Source organism: Triturus cristatus, chromosome 6 (assembly GCF_964204655.1).
Source record: "Triturus cristatus chromosome 6, aTriCri1.1, whole genome shotgun sequence".
NCBI lineage: Eukaryota > Metazoa > Chordata > Amphibia > Caudata > Salamandridae > Triturus > Triturus cristatus.
In genome coordinates this window covers 1,153,643,143-1,153,663,112 of record NC_140589.1, presented here as the reverse complement: position 1 = coordinate 1,153,663,112, position 19,970 = coordinate 1,153,643,143, and the positions used below count along the sequence as shown (strand labels likewise).

Here is a 19,970-nt window from a genome sequence, read left to right as displayed (position 1 = left end):
TCTGTGAGCATACTTGTAGGTAGGGTTAACATAAAGATAAAGTGTTTACATAGCAAAGCATGCCGTACCTGTTCTGCGCTCTGTATTGGTACCGCCGCTACACCCCATTTGGCTAGTGATAGACGATAACTGATGGTCACCTTTCTCAGTGCCTGTATTTTTGCGCAATCTGGTGTCAAATGTGCTTAACTGACTGGTATTTAGAACGCCAAACATGGGTTGTTGCTGGCGGATTGAACATTATATTGTCCTAATTTGAGATTTACCCAGAATTCCGCTTTCTGTTTTGCATAATGATGGCACTACTGCAAAACCCTCACTGAGGGTTACTGGGGATTATCCGATGCATAAATCTTGAAGGAGGAATATTTTTCTTCTCAATTACAGTACTATCCTGAGCAATTTTTGTGCTTGATTCAAAGTTTTCCAAAAAAGGGAATGGAGCATGTAACTATTAAAATCAAAGGGTATTGCAATGTTTGCACTCTTTCGGGCATGCACTGTCCTCTGGCCTAATGCCACTCACTGAATGCAATCTGTGCACATCCTAAAATTTGAAAGTGAGAACATTGTATGCACCTATTCATTCAAGGTAACAATCAGTGATTTTCACATACTTTTTCATAAATGTAACAACATTTTGTAAAGTTTCACAAAATTCATTTGTAATTTTGCGCAGTGCTAGTTTGCCACAGGGCTGTAAATTGCCAGAATGTACCTATTTAAAGAATTTTGAGATCTTCTGTCTTGAAAGACAGCTTTACCTTTGCCCAAAATACATACTTGAGTCCAAACATTTCATGCAAAAAAATAGTACAAAATAATACAAGCACAGCAAATTGCAGGCAGGGCCGGACTGGGACCCAAAACCGGCCCTGGCAAAGTGCTCGGCCGGCCCCCCGGGGCTTGGGGGTGCCGCCGAGCTCTTTGCCAGGGCCGGTTTTCAGACGATTTAGTTACAGGGCCGATTTTGCAGCTATGCTGCAAAAACGGCCCTGTAACAAAAACGGCCCCTAGGGGCCCAAAACTGGCCCCCACCCGTGCGGCGCACCGGGGAATTGCCCGGTGCCCACTACGGCCCGTCCGGCCCTGATTGCAGGTGCTTGCATTCTGGTTATTCATGTTGTTTCCATGTACTCATGCTAACATTTTGATACTAAGGGCCTTATTACGATGTCGGTCGGAGTTGCCTCTGACCGACACTGTCTCGTTCTCGGGACCGACCGACCTCCAGTCAGCAGTTTGAACTGACTGATTACGATGCGACCGAACACTGTTCGGTCAGATACTCACATTTCTCTATAGTAGCTTGGGTTACGGACATTTCATGGCCATAATACAGGCTCCCATGAAGAAATTGTGGGGGTGTAAAACCCTGCACCCTGTGGCAGGCACCTCATGGTGTCTGCCACACAGTGTATGGATTTAAAGGGGGGGCACCATAGGTACCCCTTCGGTCACCAACCATAGGCCGCAGAGGCAATGACCCTGCTAGGGTTCTCCAAAGTCACTTTCCGACAGCCTTTCCATGTCAGAAAGGCCGGCACGGAAAGCAGTGGGAAACGGATATCGTAATCCTGATGGCAGAAACGCAGTCCATAGGGGATTATGGTGCTTATCCGACTGGCTGGAAGACTCCGATAGCTGGTTGGAACTGTGTGTGAGTGACCGGCCTGTTTGTCTCTGACCACCGATATTGTAATTCGGCGGCCCGATTGCCAACCGGCCATGTTGGTTGGAAAGACTTCAACTGCGGTCAGAAAGCTTCTGATTAGCTGTCAAAGGCTTTCTGACCGACATCGTAATCGGCCCCTCAATGTGTGCAATTACACAACTTGGCATAATTTCATAATTTAGAGAATTTCGCATGACAAAAGTAATGCAAAATTATGATAGAATACACAAGTGTATTATTCAATTCTGAGCAAAAAATACAGTTATTGGGTACAATAGTGCATCGTATAATGATGTACATAGTCTATATAAGTTCCTTTTATGTGCTTTATGCACATGAGTGAGGAAGATGTGGATCATGCACACATATGCATTATACGCAGATATTTATCATGTGCAAAAGTGCATCATCAGATGTGATGCTCTGCACAGACATTCAGTGTGACCTGAGAGGGCTGTATTTTAGGAATGAGCTTAAGCCAGAAGTATGTCTCAGTCAGTAAAATGCTTGCCACTGAAACCCAGTGAACTCTAGGTAACCACCTCAAATTTGATAAAACCAGCTCAACCTTTCATCCATTCGAGAGGAAGAATTCTATACCTGACATCACAATAATATGGTGGTGGATATTCTGATAGGGCTACATTGTGTCTTATAACCAAAACTGAAACTTTGTAATAGTAACAAGTGTTATTTAGAATAGGTGTAATACGACGACGTGCCATATAATAAGAGCGTTGTTGACACTGTAGATTTTCGCTTCCGGCCTAAGAACCCAGGGGCATATCAACAACAACCGGCGATAATTATCGCTGAGTGCACTTAGCGCTCGGATAATTATCGCCGGCTAGTGCCGATTTTTATCGCTGAGATAGCGTGCTATTAGCAACGCTTATCTCATCAGCGATAAAAATCCTAGCGCTAACTGGCTAACGTGAGATTATCGCTGGAAACCCAGCGATAATCTCACGTTAGCTTGTTGATAGGGACTCACAAACTTAGCCATGATATCCTCCTTCCATAGGATATCATGGCTAAGTCAGTCCTGAAGCAGGTGTAAGGAAAGTAGCGATAACAGGGGTTATCGCTACTTTTCCTGCCGCTATGCTTCATAGCGTTAGGCTTGCTGATAGGAGAAATGTCGCTTAGCGACATTTCTCCTGTCATGCCAGGTCAGGAACGCCCACTTTGCATCTCATTAGAGATGCAAAGCTGGGCGTTAGGAATCCTGACGCTAAAGCAAGGTTTCACGCGTTAGCGTGACCTTGCTGATTAGGCGATAAAATTATCGCCGCTTTTCGGCCGAAAACGGCCGCAAAAGCGGCGACGATTTTTTATCGCCTGCTTGTTGATATGCCCCCCAGTAGGTTCATCTGAGGGAAAATGCAGCTCTTAGTGTGCAATACTAGAATTACAAGCCAGTGTCTTGTTCTGAAAAATAATCGATCCCTTCAGTGTTAAAATATTTAGTTTTTGGGGTAGGTATAAATGAATAATTCTCCAATATCCTCACAAGAAAAGGATCACACAACAGAAAAGCATGGTTTGAAGAGGGATATTTCAGTTTAACGTGCCAAAATAGCATTTTGTTCATTGATCAGTTTATCGTTTTATTTTCTTTCTTGATCTTAACAGAAAAGAAACACAAAAGTAAGCGTAAATCAGTTTTAGTGAACGGATGCTTTGTATCACTACATCCGTTTCTTATAAGAAAAACCATAAAAGAGTAAAATAAATGTTGAACGCAGACGCCTGGATTTATAGTTTAACAAATTACTGACTGCAACAATAAAAATGTTCCCTTTCCTCAGGCTTACTTTGTGATCTGCAACAATTTTTATCAATTTATAATAAAAGTGCTGTTTTGTGATAGTCGCTCAGCCAAACAATTACTGCCAAGCCCTTTACTTCAACTACACACCAGTCTTTTTCGCTGCACTTCTTCAACCTTAGAGAGGCCAACTTCAATGAAAACCATAATTTCAAGCAAAAATATGGGGGCAGATTTACAATAACTGGCGCATCCCTGCATATCAGCAGGGATGCGCCAGTTATTTTGCGTCACGGCTCCGCCACCATGGATGCGCCGCATTTACAATGCGGCGCACCATGGGGCAAAAACGGGAAGATGCGTGACGCATCTGTGCCGCAAAGGCGGCGCATTGCTGGAGTTGCGTCGCAAGCGCGACGCAGGTCCAGCAAGGCTCTGGGGTGCCCTATCTCCACAATGCTGCGTCAATCCTTACGCTTGCTTCAAGCAGGCGCAGGGTTTTGACGCAGCATGGGCTCAAAAGTGACTGAGTGAAATCTTGTAGATTTCACTCAGCCACTTGTAGGAGGCGTTCCTGCGACGGAACGCCCCCCTGCGCTGGAACGCCTACTTCTGGCGCAGGGCTTTACAACGTGACGCATCTCCCAGATGCGTCACGTTGTAAATACCCCGCAGCCTGGCGCTGGTTTTGCGCTGCCGCTGCGTCACAAAAGTGACGCAACAACGGCGTAAAAGTGGCGCAAGGCGCTTATAAATCTGCCCCTTTATATCCGTTGGGGTGCAAACGCAAATCAAAATGTGCTAATGAAGGCCTCTATTGGGTAACTCGTAGAAGACACCCGCGAGATTTGTCTTTTGTGACATGTCAGATGAAAGTGCCTATTACCGATAAACAGCTTCTGCCATTTTACGAGGTTTTCACATGTTAAAAAAATCAGACAGATGATCTCAGAAAAACAGAACAGTGAGTTAAGAGGTCACCACTTTCATCTCCTCTGACCTGCAGGTGATGAAGTCAACCCACTGCAAGGCCAACTCAGCTTCCTGCCTTTTCTGCCTTCTGTGGTTGGTAGAAGGGGCACAATTAAATTGGATACAATTTGCACGTTATGGGGAGTGCCCAGAAACAGCAAAAGTGTGCAATGAATCTCTACATATAAACATAAAATATTGAGTCAGTTCAGTTCAGTTCAAAATGCTTTATTCGGTTTGTTTACACAACCATATAGCAGACATAAAATATAAAACATACAGCAATCATACAATAAAACTATAAAAAGGGCAAAATATATTGGGTATGTACAAGACATGCTAACTGGGATACAATCTCCACAAATAATGCCAATACATAATAGAATATTCGGTATAAATACAGAAGGAGAAGGCTCTAATGGACTCAATAAATTTACATGTGCTGGTTGCTAAAGTGCTGAGTAATGTGCAAAATACGCAATATAAAGTGCAGTTCCCATGTCGGGACATGTACAAATATCGCGGGGGAAACCTCTGCAATACTCAACAAAGTGACGAGTGCAACTTACTAAATAAAATATTGAGTCGTGTTTGCCCAGTGCATCAAGGACCTTCTTGTCAAGTGACAGAAAAGTAACATCCAGCCGAGTTCTCAGAATGAGAAACAAATGTGCCAGTAACTAAAACTGAAATTTATAAGAGGCAGATTTGTCTCGTGCACATTCATACTGGGAATCCCGGAAAGCTCACTGGATTTTAGTCAGTCAATGATACATCTCAGTTCCCAGTACACAAGTATTCCTTTCCAGATTACATTTGCAGAGCTTTGAAGATCCTACTTATGTTCACGTTCTGTGTGAATGTCCTTCCCCTCCACCTCCCCCCGCTTACCCAATGAACAAAGGCTCCCTCCAACAGAATAGTCATCAAGCTAAAAATGAAATGTTTCCCAAAATGGTAATCGTGTACAGTCAGTGAATCTCGTGGCTCAGGAGATTTGCCAATAGGTGGAACCAGGCGGGCAACTAGAGCCAAATTTCGGGGGGGGGGCTGAAAAAGATTTCGGGGGGGGGCTAAGTCTTCCAGCCATAGGCAGAGTGTCTGTAAGAAGGGGTGAACACACAACAAAAGCCTCATTAACGAGTAAATGGTCTTTTAAAGACCCGTGAAGTACTCGGGTGCGGCTGCAATTAGACGGACACCAGCCCGCGAGGCTGTCTCAGCCGGGCTGTCGCACACGATGGGGGGGGGCTGAAGCCCGGTGAGCCCAATGGGTGTTGCGCGCCTGGGTGGAACACTACCTGTTATGTTTGAAATGCATTTATTGGCCAAGGAGGGAGGGGGTGCAGCAGATCACTTGTGTTTCAGCCAATGTCTTCACTCTCACTGAAGACACAAGTATTCCAGCAGTTAGTTAAAAGGTTTGGCCTTCCTCATATAGATCTTTTTGCCCCGTAGTCTAATTAATAACCTCCTCCCCACATTTTGCACAATTTCTGTATCTCAGAGGGCATTGAAGGTGGATGCAAAGTGTTTGAGGCGGCCAAAGGGACTTCTAAATGCTTTACCAACCATTCACATTAGTCAGGGAGAGGTGCAGAAAATAAAAGAGGATAGTGAGTTTGTTCTTTTAGTCATTTCCTGTCGGAATCATCACCTGTGATTCCCATTACTTCTCCACTCGTTAGGCCCTTTCTCATTGGATGATCCCGCTGGAGCATTTTTCTCTGGAGACTTTCCAGTTTTCTAAGGAGTAGTCAAGATCTGCTCTCCTTTAAAAGGGATCTTAAGACCTACCTGTTCCCAAGAGCAATGTAATTACATCCTTCCTGATGGCTTGATAAGGTCTCAGCGCCAGGATACCCTTTCGGGGGACAGCTGGGCTTAATAAGAAATAAATACATAGAAATAAATACATACTAAGGCAGTGCTATATGGACTTCAGATAGGGTTCATGGCTATTGAAAGCTTGAAACTGTTTTCTATGGGATATTCTCCAGAGACTACTTTATTGATTCAGCAAACCAGACATCTGTCTACTTTAAAAGCCATACTCTCACACCTGGTAGTCATGTGATAAATGGTGTTCTTAGAGAGGGTCATCTGGAATGCTGATTGAAAATGTTAAGATCTTCGCATGTCTTAAAGAAGGTTTTAACTCGGGGTTAACTATTTCCACCTTGAGAGCCCAATGAGCAGCTTTTAGGGCATTTAAATATCCTGAGTTTAAATTTCTGTTAGCTTTGGTTTCAAGACTTGAAGAAGTTTTCTTCTGAACAGGCCTGTTTTTCATTACCTGTCACCTGCTTGGGATTTGCCTAATATATTACAGGCATTAAAAGACTCACATTTTGAACCATTAGATTAGGTGGAGGTAAAATTCATTTCGATTTAGGCTATATTTTTGGTTGACGTTGCCTTAGCCAAAAGGGTGGGGGAATTGGGGGTTAATAAAGTGGTTCTTTGACTTGTGCTGCTATTCCTTCCTAAAGTTCCATCAACTTTGCTTGGTTTGGAGGATTTGGAGTTACCTGTACTCGGTCCTTCTAAGGTCTCCACTGAGGAACAGGCTGTGCACACTTTGGATGTTGGGAGGGCTTAATCAGTTTACTTGACGATTAGAACACTTTCATTTAGAAAAGCTGATACTTTATTATTTGTTACATTTGGTTCAGCAGGTCGGAGGCTGAATCCTTCTGGCGCTACCTAGAGTATATTGTGAAAATTTCGCCAACATTTCAGCATTTGAGGCTCAGGGGGAAGCAATACTGAGTGTAATCCATCTGAAGTCAACAAGCGGTATACAGCTCTCTGGGCTGCATTTAAAGTGCTTTAATAACAGAGATTGGTAAAGCCACAAATTGGGGATTCCGTTATATGTTATAAAATTTTATAAGTTATTGGCTGGGGGAATGTTTCTTCTGTTTTTGGCACCTCAATGTTAAGCTCTGTAGAGAATCAGTAATATCGGTAAATCATGATTGTTGACTATGTTTGGATGAAATTTGAAGCATCATTCCTTGCTGATGTTGTTTTGTGAAATCAACGGCATGCAAGTCAGACGAGGAGGTAATACCTGGATATTTACCAGTAGTCTTCGCTACTCCGAGTCCCAAAGTACCATGTCACTGTCCAGGTTTCCCATCCCGTAGGGGTTATCAGCTTCAGATGTGGTTAACTTGGAAATACAGCTAGGGAGGTCAGTTTGCTTCCTGTTCTATTTTAAGCGACAGGAAGGATTAAGTGGCCATTTTGGAGGGTTTGAGAAACCTTGAATTTTTTCATGGGAGTTGCTTTCACTCAGTGGGTATAGACTGTGATGGGGAAGTCTAGGACTTTGTGTAATGAAGATTTCTACAATGAGACTGCTGGATAAGCAGTGCACTCATAAAATATGGCTGTGACATTGCAATGCTACCTGCATGCTTCAGGTAACAGACATTGTGTCAATTCCTTAGCTTAGTCCAGTTTTGGTTATTTGCTATAGTATAACCTATGTCAAATACTTAAATAAGGTGTTTCATTACTTTTGGAGCACCAGTCTTGCAACATAATCTCTTTGTCAAGTTGTTAAAGATATTTCCCCATTGGTCAGATGGATCTTTGTTACCTGACAAGAAACATTGAAAGGGAGGAAAAAGGAAGGATTTTATTTGGATCACCAATCAATCCAGTATATATGTAAGCCAAAAGTACTTTCAGTACGTACATCAGTACAATAGGTAAGCTGAAATATCTCAGTTGATTGATGCGCAACAGAAGAAAATACAGAATTGTGATAGCCACAACAATACAGAAACAAATTAAAGTGAACAGGTGTTCCATAAAGAAACGTTCCCTTCTCTGGTCTAACCATAAGTCATATAAAGTGTCATCTATCAAGGGTCTCTAATTTGGGAGCATAGAAGGTGTCAGAATGATCGGACTTTAGTTGAATATGTGGTTAGCATACCGTTTCACACTTGCAAGGATAAGACAAGCAGAGAGGTCTGTACCTCTCTAAGCAGACCATCCAGGATTTCGCGATTTCGCGGTTTGCCACAAAATCGGCACTTTTGTAAAAATGTCACGATTTTTACAAAAGTGGCCACGAAATCGGCACTTTTGTAAAAATACCGCAATTTTTACAAAAGTGCCTGCGTAATCGGCAATGTATGACCCATGGACCTAATCCCGTAGTTGATGATGTTCTGCCCCCACAGGGGCATCGAAAACAACTCCCCATTAAACTCTTCTCCCCTCAATCAGGTCACCTGCTGTCCATACACTTCTGTGAGGTGGAGGCAGCATCTGATCTAATCAAGACATCTGATGGCCCAGCAAACCGGGAGCGCTCTCTACTCTGCAGGATCCTGATCCAATAAAAATAAAGGACCTGAGCCAAGCGGCCTTGAAGGCATATAAAGCATAAGGGCAAATAGCAACTCTGTGTGGTGCAGTCCTGTGGGCTATCGCCAGCGCCTCTGACCTATCACGGAGACCCTGATTAATCCCATTCAAAATATTAGGAGTGCCCCCGTACCTACTCATTTCCCGTTTCCTTAACATGATGTTAAAATTATAATCTTAATTTATTTATATAACATTAATTTAGAGGTTGACTTTTAAGTGCCATATTTATTTAGGGCTAGCATGTGTGTGTTTTATTTTTTTTTATTTTACTGATATGGTTTTATAGGTTTTGTCCCAAAACGAACTATATTTGATTGATTGAGAATATATTTTTACATGCCAAACATTTTCAAGGCTTGGCTCGTGCATGGACTCTTCGAGCCAAGACTGACCCTTAGCTCGGTTTGTGGTTAATTTATTGGCTCACTCACCTCTGCTTAATAGAAATATCGTTCCTGGGCAGAGATAACATGTCTTTAATTATTCTGCAGTAAAACTAGGGGTTACCAGGGATTGTGTGCTAAATTCTGTATATTAGCTTGTTACAAATTGAGGCAAATGTGAGAGGATTTTTTACAAATATTCTTCCCTTCTGCAAATTAGGAAGTTAGCTTTAGGATGTGGGAAGAAGAAACCAGAATCATTTCGAGCTTTAAAATAAATGGGCAGTGGTAGGATTTCAAAAGGTTTGCATACTAATAAAGTCAGCTATTTTTCTCACCGTGGGCCTTCTTGGACCTGCTTGACGGGCCATGGCCTGTTCACGAAAGCAGTGTCCAGCCGCCCTCAGACTCTCAGGCGAGAAAAGGGTTAAGGATGTGCCAAACACCGGTCCCGCAATGTGTCAAAAGGTGTGATAACTGCTACCAACCTATACTAAAGCAAATGGAGAATTGTATTTCCAAAGGATAACAGCCTTCACCTGTGGGCTGCTTCCTCTGTTCCATATTCCAGGTTGCCTATTCAAAGTAGAATACTCTGCTAAAAGAGTTTCCATTGATTTAAGGCTGAAAATGAATGATTATGAGTAAAATAAAGTGCCGCAAAAATGCCGCTAAATTTCCATATTTGTGCCGCTAAATTTCCATATTTTTGCCGCTAAATGTGCGAATCCATGCCGCTATATCCTGGGGGAGGGTCTGTCTAAGGGTCTGATTTAGATCGCGGCAGATGGGTTACTCCGTCACAACAGAGACAGATATCCCGTCTGCTGAAATATAAATCCCATAGGATATAATTGGAGTTATATTTCGGCAGTCGGGATATCCGTCATCGTTGTGATGGAGTAACTTGTTCACCGAGATCTAAATCAGGCCCTAAGTCTAAAAGGGATCTGCATTACCTCAAATTATGTGAACTCCAATTTAAAAGTAACAGTAGACACAGAAAGTCCTTATCTCTCTTTACACCACCAGGGACAAATCAGACTATTCATTGAGTACATCTGAAACATTGCTCCATTTTCCCAGCACATCATGCTAACTCTGTGGTTCTCGACCTTGAACATCTTGCCGTCCTTGTACAAGATGAACAGAAAGCTTCTTTCAACCATTGTTTCTCCACGTTTACTGCCAAGTTTCCCTCCAGGCCTTTCTATCTGCAGTCTATTACAGACAATAAACCTTTCTCTAACTAAAGAAATAAATCTGCAAAAAAGAAAAACAAACTGACAAAGCAAAATGCATTTCAACTGAGGCCAGTAGTTAGGTAACTTTAATTGAGTATGATGTGCCAGTTGGAGGAAATTCAATTTTTGCATTTCTTGAATAGCGAATCCTAAGAAATCACTATTTAGGAAATGCAAAAAGGAATGTACAAAAACAGAGCTTTCTCAATATCAATTGCTACAGAGTAGGAATCACTTTTAGGAAATAGCTATTTTGGAAATACTCAAGCATTCGCGCCTATGGGCCCAAAGGAAATCGCAAATTAGTAAATGCTAAAGCAAGGGTGGTAACTGGCCTAAGACCCCCCTTGATGTACCTCTATAACAGTGGTGCACCTGTAGAATGCACATATGTGCTATGGGCATGTATGTGCTTTATACAACTTGGAATTAACAGTAATTGCATTTCCTAGGAAATTGAAAATAGGAAATACCTTTTTTCGACTTTCTATTCTGGTATCGTAAAATGTGATTTCTACCGGGTAGAAATCGCATTTTGCAGTTCCTAAATTGCCTTTGTATATATGGAAAGGCCATGCAGCATTTCTTAATGGCCCAAAATAGCAATCCAGTCCGTTAAAAAATTCTAAATGCTTTCATACATCTGACCCTTAATGTGCACTTCGGATACATGATTACAAATGCATATAAGTAACTGGAAAAATAAATGTAAAACATGACTATAAGAGAACATGAATACATATGTAAGCATATCTTGAAGTGTGAGTTTAAAAACCTGAATAAAGAATACATGCTTTCATGTTTAAACTGAACATTAGCACACACGTATATAAATCCCTAGTCTATACAGTGAATACATTTCATTAATATGCTTTTAATGCTTCACACAAAGTAATGAAGTTAAGTCACACTGTGAATATAATGTTTAATCCATGTATATAATTGCATTTCTGTGACATGTAATTGTAGAGTCAAATTTGTGCTGCTCCATTATGAAAGCCTAGACCTGAATCCAGTAAGTTCATACCCCCAGAGTTGATGTTAACAGGTGTTCCTTTAACTTTGGGGTTGGGGGGCACACTTGCTGTTCTTAATGGAGCCCTAAGAGAGCAAGGCTAATCTTGATGGGCCTGGTAACTCCCGTTAATGTGCCCAGCGGACTTTATTGGCCTCCTGCAGCGACTGCTAAATTAGGAAAACAAACATTTCTTATTTGCAATGTATCGCTTTAGAAAAATTTCAAGAATATTTTCTTTGCTAAGAAAGTTTATTCTTACCCTTGATTTTTTATTAAGATTCAGTTATTTAGCAATGGCAATCATTTTTTTTTTTTTTTGTACAGGAGAAGATGATGACGATGACGAATGTGGCGAGGAGAAGCTGCCATCCTGCTTCGATTACGTCATGCACTTTCTGACAGTTTTCTGGAAAGTGTTTTTTGCCTTTGTCCCCCCTACCGAGTACTGGAATGGGTGGGCCTGCTTCATTGTGTCCATCTCCATGATTGGCCTTCTGACTGCATTCATTGGGGACTTGGCTTCTCACTTTGGCTGCACCATCGGCCTCAAGGATTCTGTGACCGCGGTGGTGTTTGTCGCTTTGGGAACGTCAGTACCAGGTATGGAGTTAATAATAGAAAATACTCTTCTAGTGGAGCAAGATGTTTTGTAAACGAAATTTTGGATCTGATATTTTTGCCAGACAATATATTTGCTAATAATATTCCGACCTACAACCGGCTGACAAGCATTATACTTCTGACAGAAAGCAAAATTCTAGTTCCCTAGAGACTCATAAAAGATGGTTAACAATTCAGAAATAAAACTGATGTCCAATAAGAATCAGTTTACTCTGGCTTACTAACATAGGAGTTTAACTTTTTTTCAGAATTCAAAGGAAAATGCATGATATTCAAAGTGAAATCGATATTTTAATAATAAGATAATAATATATATTTATCCAGCAGACGATGACAGTGTTTCTGTGTTGGACACAGCCAGCTTTTCCAGAAAAGAGAAAGAGAAAGAGATAACTGAGAACTCTTCCCCACTCATATCTTCCCTACAAAAAGTATATTTGATGTCAATTTTGGACATTTTGAGAATAATTATTATACGCAGGTTGTGTAAAGCGTACGTAAGAATGTAGTGGTTACTGCAAACCACCATCAACAGTGGGAGGGATGGCTGTGAGTGCAATACTATACATACTATTGAGTCTCTGGAATGTTCATGATATACTCATAAAAAAAATGCAAAATTGCATGAAGGGTGTTGTATGGATGGGAGGAAACTTAGTTCAATAGGTGGTGTTTGGAGGTTTCTCTGAAGGTGCTCAAGACGGTAGAAGCTATGAGGCCAATGAAGAGTGCGTTCCGTTGAAAGGTTGCCTGTGTGGAAAGATAGTTTATTCATGAGGATGTGCACAGAGGTTTAAGGGAGATGGAATAATCCAGAGTTTGTGTTAAAAGGGCAAGGCCAGGGGTTTAAAGGTGAACAGCTTCATTGTGTTACCAAAATAAAGAACATGGTTGAAGGCCAATGTTGATTGAGACAATTAGCAAGAAGGAGGGAGAGGGAGTGATATTCGTAAAAGCTCCTGAGGCAGAATGACATTAATCCTAGTAGGCTTGAGCATTGACCAACACTAATTCATCCAGAATTAGATGACTGAGACGCAGTCAGACACACAGGGGCTGTGTGTGTCTCGAAGGACAAGGTGAAAAAGATATGAGTACCAATAGAAAACAGGTGGTTGAAGAAACAACAACGACATGACGGCACTAAGACTGGATGTACTTTAACAAAAAGAAGGGTGATAAGCACACATTCTTGAGGTAAGTCAAATGGCAGTGAGATGTTCTGGAATTTAGGGCATCAGTGAAAGGCAACCTTTATCAAATGACTTGAAAACAAAGAGGAAGAGGAGGAACAGTCAGTCATTGGAGTGAGTGGGTGGTAAATAAATGCTTTAGTGGTGAAATGACAACTGCTATTTTGAAGCAGGGAGGATAAACATCAATGTGTGACGTCGAATACACTAGATGAATGGGGTAATGTGAGTAGGTACATATTGAATGAACAAAGCCCTGTGTGGGTGACCCACAAAGAGTACATGATTTTGTGCCCTGGTTTTCCCAGCGTGGCAGGTCAGATTGGAGGGCAACTTCCCCATACGTAATGCAAAAAACGTAGTTTTTAAGTAGGGGGAAAAAGGGAGACCCAGGTATTCAGCTGGCTCTGATTTTGTATAAGAATGCAATACCATCCATGCGTGAGCTCGCGTTTACTGGGCGTTGCTTTATCTTCCATAGGCAAATGCTTTTTTACCGCCTTCATTATGATAAGCTGAAACAAAGCCAGAGGTAGGTTCCGCTGCCAGACGTCTGCCATCCTAGTGATTTTTAGCGAAGCCGGTAAATACTTTGTATAGGCAGACTGGGGGTCACCTTGTAGAGCGGCCCAGAGCACATTGTTGATCTCAAACCCATGATTGAGCCCGATTTTATACCAGGTTTTTATTGCTTCATACCTTCTGTATAGTTGTTGTAGTTGTAGCCCGAAGTCTAATTGGACCACTGGGAAATGAGACGTTCACCAGGAAAATATGGTGAATAGGCTGAAAAAGAAGAGTGGTTTGAGGAGTCATTTATTGATTTGTGCTTGGAAAACATTTTATTGAGTTTTTCTCCATAGGCAGGTTTGCAACAGTATAGTATTCTTTGATTCAGTAATCTAACATATGGAATCAGTGGAATAACCATGCCTCTTCCCTCCCTCCCACCACCTTTCTTCACTCCCTTAGTTCTGAAGTCCATTTTTTGCGCTGAGATTGAAAAAGGTCCTGATTACGTTATCCACAGTGCTTAATTTGAGCCAGTGGTTTCCGGTGCTCGGCACCGGCACTTAATTGTCTGCACCGGTGCTTGTGACAGCCTGCCACACGGTGGCACTGTCTAACTAATTTAGAGATGACCACAACAACAGTTAATTATTACTGCTATATTCATTTAAAATTACTATTACCTGCTGCCTATACCATTCTTATAGCTTTGGGGGCCTGAAATAATATGAATTATCACACTTGTAGGAGTGTGATGGTTAGTAGTCGTGTTGTTACTATCAATTACAACATGGCAGGGGCAATGTGTGGTGGAAGCTACAGTGGCCTACTGATGAGAACCCACTCCTTATTTTACAAATCAAGCACTGGCATCCATGGACCCCTGTCGAGTCCTATTGGGTTCCAAAAGGGATCCTCTGTATTGAGACCAGTCCCCCCGGATCTTCCAATGTTGGTGCAGTCAACCTCTGGCCATATAAACTGGGATCTCCAAACTCATGTAGGTGTCTAGTACTTTTGTCCATTCTTCCAGAGTGGGGGGTGTTTAATTTTTCCAGTATTTCACAATATCACTTTTAGCAACCATTAGGGCAATCCAAAGCAGGACCATCGTATATCTGCTGCTCTCCAAGTTTGCTTGTGTATGTAGCAGCACTAGCTTTGGGTCTCTTGGGATACACAAGCCCAGCACTTTCCTAATTGTGGAGAGCACCCCAACCCAGAAACAAATTAATTGCCAACAGGACCAAACTCTATGTAGCAGTTCCCCTCTTTTCTCTCGACATTGCAAACACCTCAGGGAGGGCACCAGCCCCCGTTTCAATAACCGATACCTATGTACGGTGGAGGTAACAGAGTTGGATGAGTCTGAACTGTGTCGCAGTTGCCACCTCCCATGGGGAAGCAAGGGATTCCCTCCATCCTCTTCTTCTAGATGGCCTAAATCCAATTCCCAGGCCTCTCTCTCACAGTTTCAAGAATGTATCAGGGATGTTGAGTACCAAGGTTCTATACATCTGTGAAATTAAAATTTGTTATGGGGACCTAAGTTGTTTGAGGAGTCATGTGTTGGGTTTATGTGGGTAGTGTTATATGCCAGAATATCAAGCTCAACAACATTGTGTTACAAAAACATCTTACTAGGAATTCAACTACCAAAATATTGTGAAGGTAAATATATATAAATAAGTATAGATTTGCTATGGTTAATTCCATATCTACCTACATTGAAGACGTATATTTATTGTGAAAGTTCAAATATTGCAAGTTTTGTATAGTAAATCTAGTCTTACTTATGTAATACTACCTTCACAATATTGTAGTCAATATTTTGTTTATGATATTTTCGTAGCACATCTTTTAAACTGAGATATTCTGGTCACACACTGTGCCAAAGGCATGCAGTGTGAGGAGCGAGAGGGGGATTTTCTTGATGATTTACACTTTGATTGAGATGCAAGTGGTGAAGCAACTTGCAGGGAATGAAAAATCAGTGCTGGAAATGTGAGGCATGATGGATTGGAGGATTCGCCGGAGCCTGGAGAACTAGTGGGATGTGTGAGAAGTGTGAAGAAAAGTGCTAAATATAAGTGAGTGTGGTGAATATTTTGGATGAAGAAAGGATGGAATGCGAAAATTATTAGTTTATGCTTTTTTAACCAATATTATAGATGAGTGCCTAGGTAGGTCTTTCATTTTTATTGTCAGGGTTGGTCCACTGTTGTAGGCAAGAAATAAAATGGCGAAGCTGTGCTTAGGATGGGATGCATTTGCAGGCTACATCCAGACACTGGTAAATGTGCAGAATATTTCTTTAAGGAGGAGCGCAAGTGAACTTGGGATGGTAGCGTAAACAATTGTCATAATTTCTCTTCTGAAGGTAGAGGTGGAGGATATTGGTAGTCAAACAAACGTAGAAACAAATATAATCCTTTAGCCAAGATAAGTGGACGGTGGAATAGGAAGGCTAGGTGAGGAGGAATCTCTGAAAATTCGAGAGGGTGAGTCTTCTGTTTGAGTGCTGGAGAAGGAAGTGTGTGAGAGCCTGTGAGAAAATCCTGCTGGTTAGTTTGAGAGTCAGCACATTGATGTAAAAACGCATGCAAAAATCAACAAGGAGGAGTTAGTGGCATAGAGAAATCTGTTTCTGGGATTGTCAAGGCCTTTAGATATGCATCCGCTGAACAGGGGGGTGGGGCACAGTAGAAGAGTATAGGGTAGTGCAGCATGAAAAGTGAAATGTTAGTAGCTTGCAAAAGGTGGTAGTAAATTCAGTAATTAATTCCGCTATCAATCTCCAAATTGCTGCATAATCTTATCTAGTGCCTTAATATCAAAAGCAAATTATACTGCTCATACTTTTGGAATATTTGTAGCAGCCCTGGCTCATGCTGGTAAGAGTGGTGGGGCCTAGTGGGGGGGATTTAATTGTCCGTCTAAATCCCCCCCCTCCCCACGAGCCCAACCACTCTTACATGCACGGGCCGTGGCTGATTTGTAGCATCTATCAACACTCCATTTAAGCACTATGATTATCAAATAAAGATTTTGTTAATAGCAGCATGTACATTTGTGTAGGCATGTGTCTTTCACCCTCGTGTATTTTTTTTAAATAATTGTCAGCTTCACAAAGTGTGGATCTGGCAGAGTTAAAGGAACCATATGTGATGTGTTACACCAGTAAAACATTATCAATGTTATTTAGGGCCAGGACTAAAGGACCATTGCCACACAGCAGCCATGTACAGTGTTGTTTTAAGGATTTGGGGGCCCGAGCAACTCATATTGTGGGAGCCTTTTTAGAGAATAATTGCTTTTTTAACCCATTTCCTTATAATTCAAGTCCAGCTAAAATATGTCTTGCACAGGAGCCCAAAAATTCTCCAGAAGAAACTGGCTAGAGAGACATAATCATAGGTAGAGATATTCAGAGAGGGAGAGAGGTTTAAATAGAGAAACAGGATAGACAGGGAGCAGGCTCACTTTCCCAGGGGGCCCATTGAAAGGTGGGAGCCCTGGACAATTGCCATTTTGCCTATGCCTTAAAATGTTTCTGTGCATGTACTGTAGTCACAGCAAAAGCTACTCACCAACAAATCATCTGTGCAAAGAAGTGGTTGTAACAGTGCTGACTTGCTGGTGGCCCTGGCCGTTTTTGCAGGGTTATCCCCAAACATTTTGCCTTCGTCCTATTTTTTCTCACCTTCTTTTTGTTGGTGTTAGGACTCTAGGCACGTTACCACTACTAACCAGTGCTAAATGCATATGCTCTCTCCTCTAAAACATGGTATGATTGGTTTCTCCATGACTGTCTGTTTGATGTGGAAAGGACTGTGCGCCACATGTGCCCAGGGCCTATAAATCAAATGCTACTAGTTGTCCTACAGCAATGATTGTGCCACTCACATGAGGAGCCTTGCAAACATGTCTAAGAATCACCACTGCAGTGTCTGTGTGTGCAGTTGTAAACTGCCATTTCGATCTGGCAAGTGCATCCACTAGCCAGACCCGAACCTTCCATTTCATTACACGTAAGTCACCCCTAAGTTAGACCTAAGGTATTCCCATGGGCAGGGTGCAGTGTATTTAAAAGGAAGGGCATGTTCTGTTGTGTTTTACATGTCTTGGTAGTGAAATACTGCTAATTTCCCTTCTCACTACAGCAAGGCCTATCTCTCCTATATGTTAGAGTTGGAGCTGCCTTGTAACAGCTTACAAGTGTATCTGTCAATTGGGAGCTGATAGAAAATTGGAGTTTGATGTCTCTGGGCTCACAATTTTAAAACACATCTTTTAGGGAAGTTAGTTTTTAAGTTGCAGGTCTGAAAATGCCACATATAGAAAGTTAGCATTTTCTTACTTCAACCGTTCTGTGCCTCTGCCTATCTCTGAATACACGTCTGGGTCAGGATGACAGTTGGGCTGCTTGTGCATTCACTCTAGACAGTCACACAAAGGGAGCTGAGGTGTGCCCTGCATATCCTGATGGCCCATCACACGGCTGATGGGTCTTCCTGAGCTAGAGTGGTGGGAGGAGTTGACACTGACACCTAAATAGAGCTGTGCCTGTCCTCACACAAATAAGTCTCCATCCCCTGTAGTGTGTCTGGAGCCAGGGGAGGGAAAGGCAGAGTCGTGTGCACTACAAATACTTTTCTTTGAAGTTTGCCTGGTTCAAAGGCAGAAATGGTTATAAGTACTAGACCTGTGACCTCATATACTCAGAACACTTCTGGGTTGAGGACATTCTGCCAGGAAGAAGAGCTGGATTGCTGTCAGCATATACTGCCCCTTTGCTGAGTGCTTTGCTTTGCCAGCCTGTTGCTGCTGCTGCTTCTTTCCTGGAAATGAGAGAATTAGACTTAGTTTTTTACATTCTGCTTCCAAGGTTCTCAAAGAGCTAGTATGTGCTTGCCTTCTGTTAAGAAGTCTCAGGGCCATCAAAGACTTCACCTGTGTTATGCTAACAACATCAGGGCATCTCTGCTGGGAGTCCTGATTGCCAAGTGGTGCCAAATGCAATTCCTGGGCCCTTGGAAGCTTGTGGTTGGTGCTACAGCCGAAGAAAAGCAACTCCGACGCTGTCAGCGACGCCGCTGCCTGCACCTGATCCGAGGGCCCTACTCATGAAGAGCATAATGCACAGCCTGACTTACACTTCAGCCCTGGTGTTTCTGATGACAGCAACTTATAAACTCTGACTCTATCATCGAGGCTGCTGCCTGCAACAGAGCCGAGGGCACCGCTCATGAAGAGCACTATGCTCTGCCCCGATTCCCCAATGACAGTGCCGCGCACCAACGCCAAGCCGCTTCCTGCACCGGAGCCGTGGGAACCAGAGGACAGGGCACCGCTTGTGAAGAGCCCAACGCACCGCCGACTTACACTGCAGCCCTGACACCTGTCGATGCCAGCGCTTCAACCACAACACCACAGAGTCAATAACCGATGTATGTAACCTCCCAAACTCATCGACACTGCGCTGTCATAAGGAACCGATGCATCGCCATCGACACCACATCACTTCCCCTGCAACAATAAGGAACCAACACATCACCTCCCCTGACTAGCAGTAAGGAAGCAACCTCCATGTCCTCTTAGCTGTTAAGAACTGATGCCGCACTGGCCCAACAATGCTTTACCTCTCTGACGCCATGCAATGCCTTTGTTTTCCTTGTTTTCCAAGGTACTGTAACTAGGGTTCGTGTGGCTCTGCAGCCAGCTGGCGCTTCCTCGCGGTCAGCTCAAAACTGTTGGATTAGTACATTTCACGATGCTGAGATAGCCCCAGTTGGAGCTTTTGATTACTAAGAGGTATACTTTAAGTGATCTTTGCAAAAGTGATATCTTGATTTGTGCATATTGGATTTTTTGTCGTTTTGGTCTTGTTGTATTCAGATAAAAATTGGTTATTTGTCTAAACTGGTGTGGAGTACTTTTGTTGTGTTTATACTGTGTTACTGACTGTTTGTGTATGTGTGTGTGTGTGTGTGTATGCGTGTGTGTGTGTGTACAAATACTATACACATTGCCTCTGAGATAAGCCTGACTGCTCGTGCCAAGCTACCAAGGGTGTGAGCATAGGTTATCTTAGGTGTGTAATTCCATTATCCTGAGTAGAGTGAGGGTCCCTGCTTGAACAGGATGCAAACCGCTGCCAACTAGAGACCCCATTTCTAACACCTGCAATT

At 42.5% G+C, this 19,970-nt stretch overlaps 1 protein-coding gene across 6 annotated transcripts in view; it reads left to right on the top strand.

Moving 5' to 3' along the window:
• SLC8A1 (solute carrier family 8 member A1) overlaps positions 1–19,970 on the top strand; it is a 1,275,220-nt gene that overhangs the window by 1,111,071 nt on the left and 144,179 nt on the right. For all 6 annotated transcript variants that reach the window (XM_085612083.1, XM_085612080.1, XM_085612082.1 and 3 more), the window contains one exon: positions 11,780–12,055. In XM_085612083.1, coding sequence (XP_085468209.1) covers positions 11,780–12,055 — 276 coding nt within the window. The remainder of the gene's footprint in view (positions 1–11,779; positions 12,056–19,970) is intronic.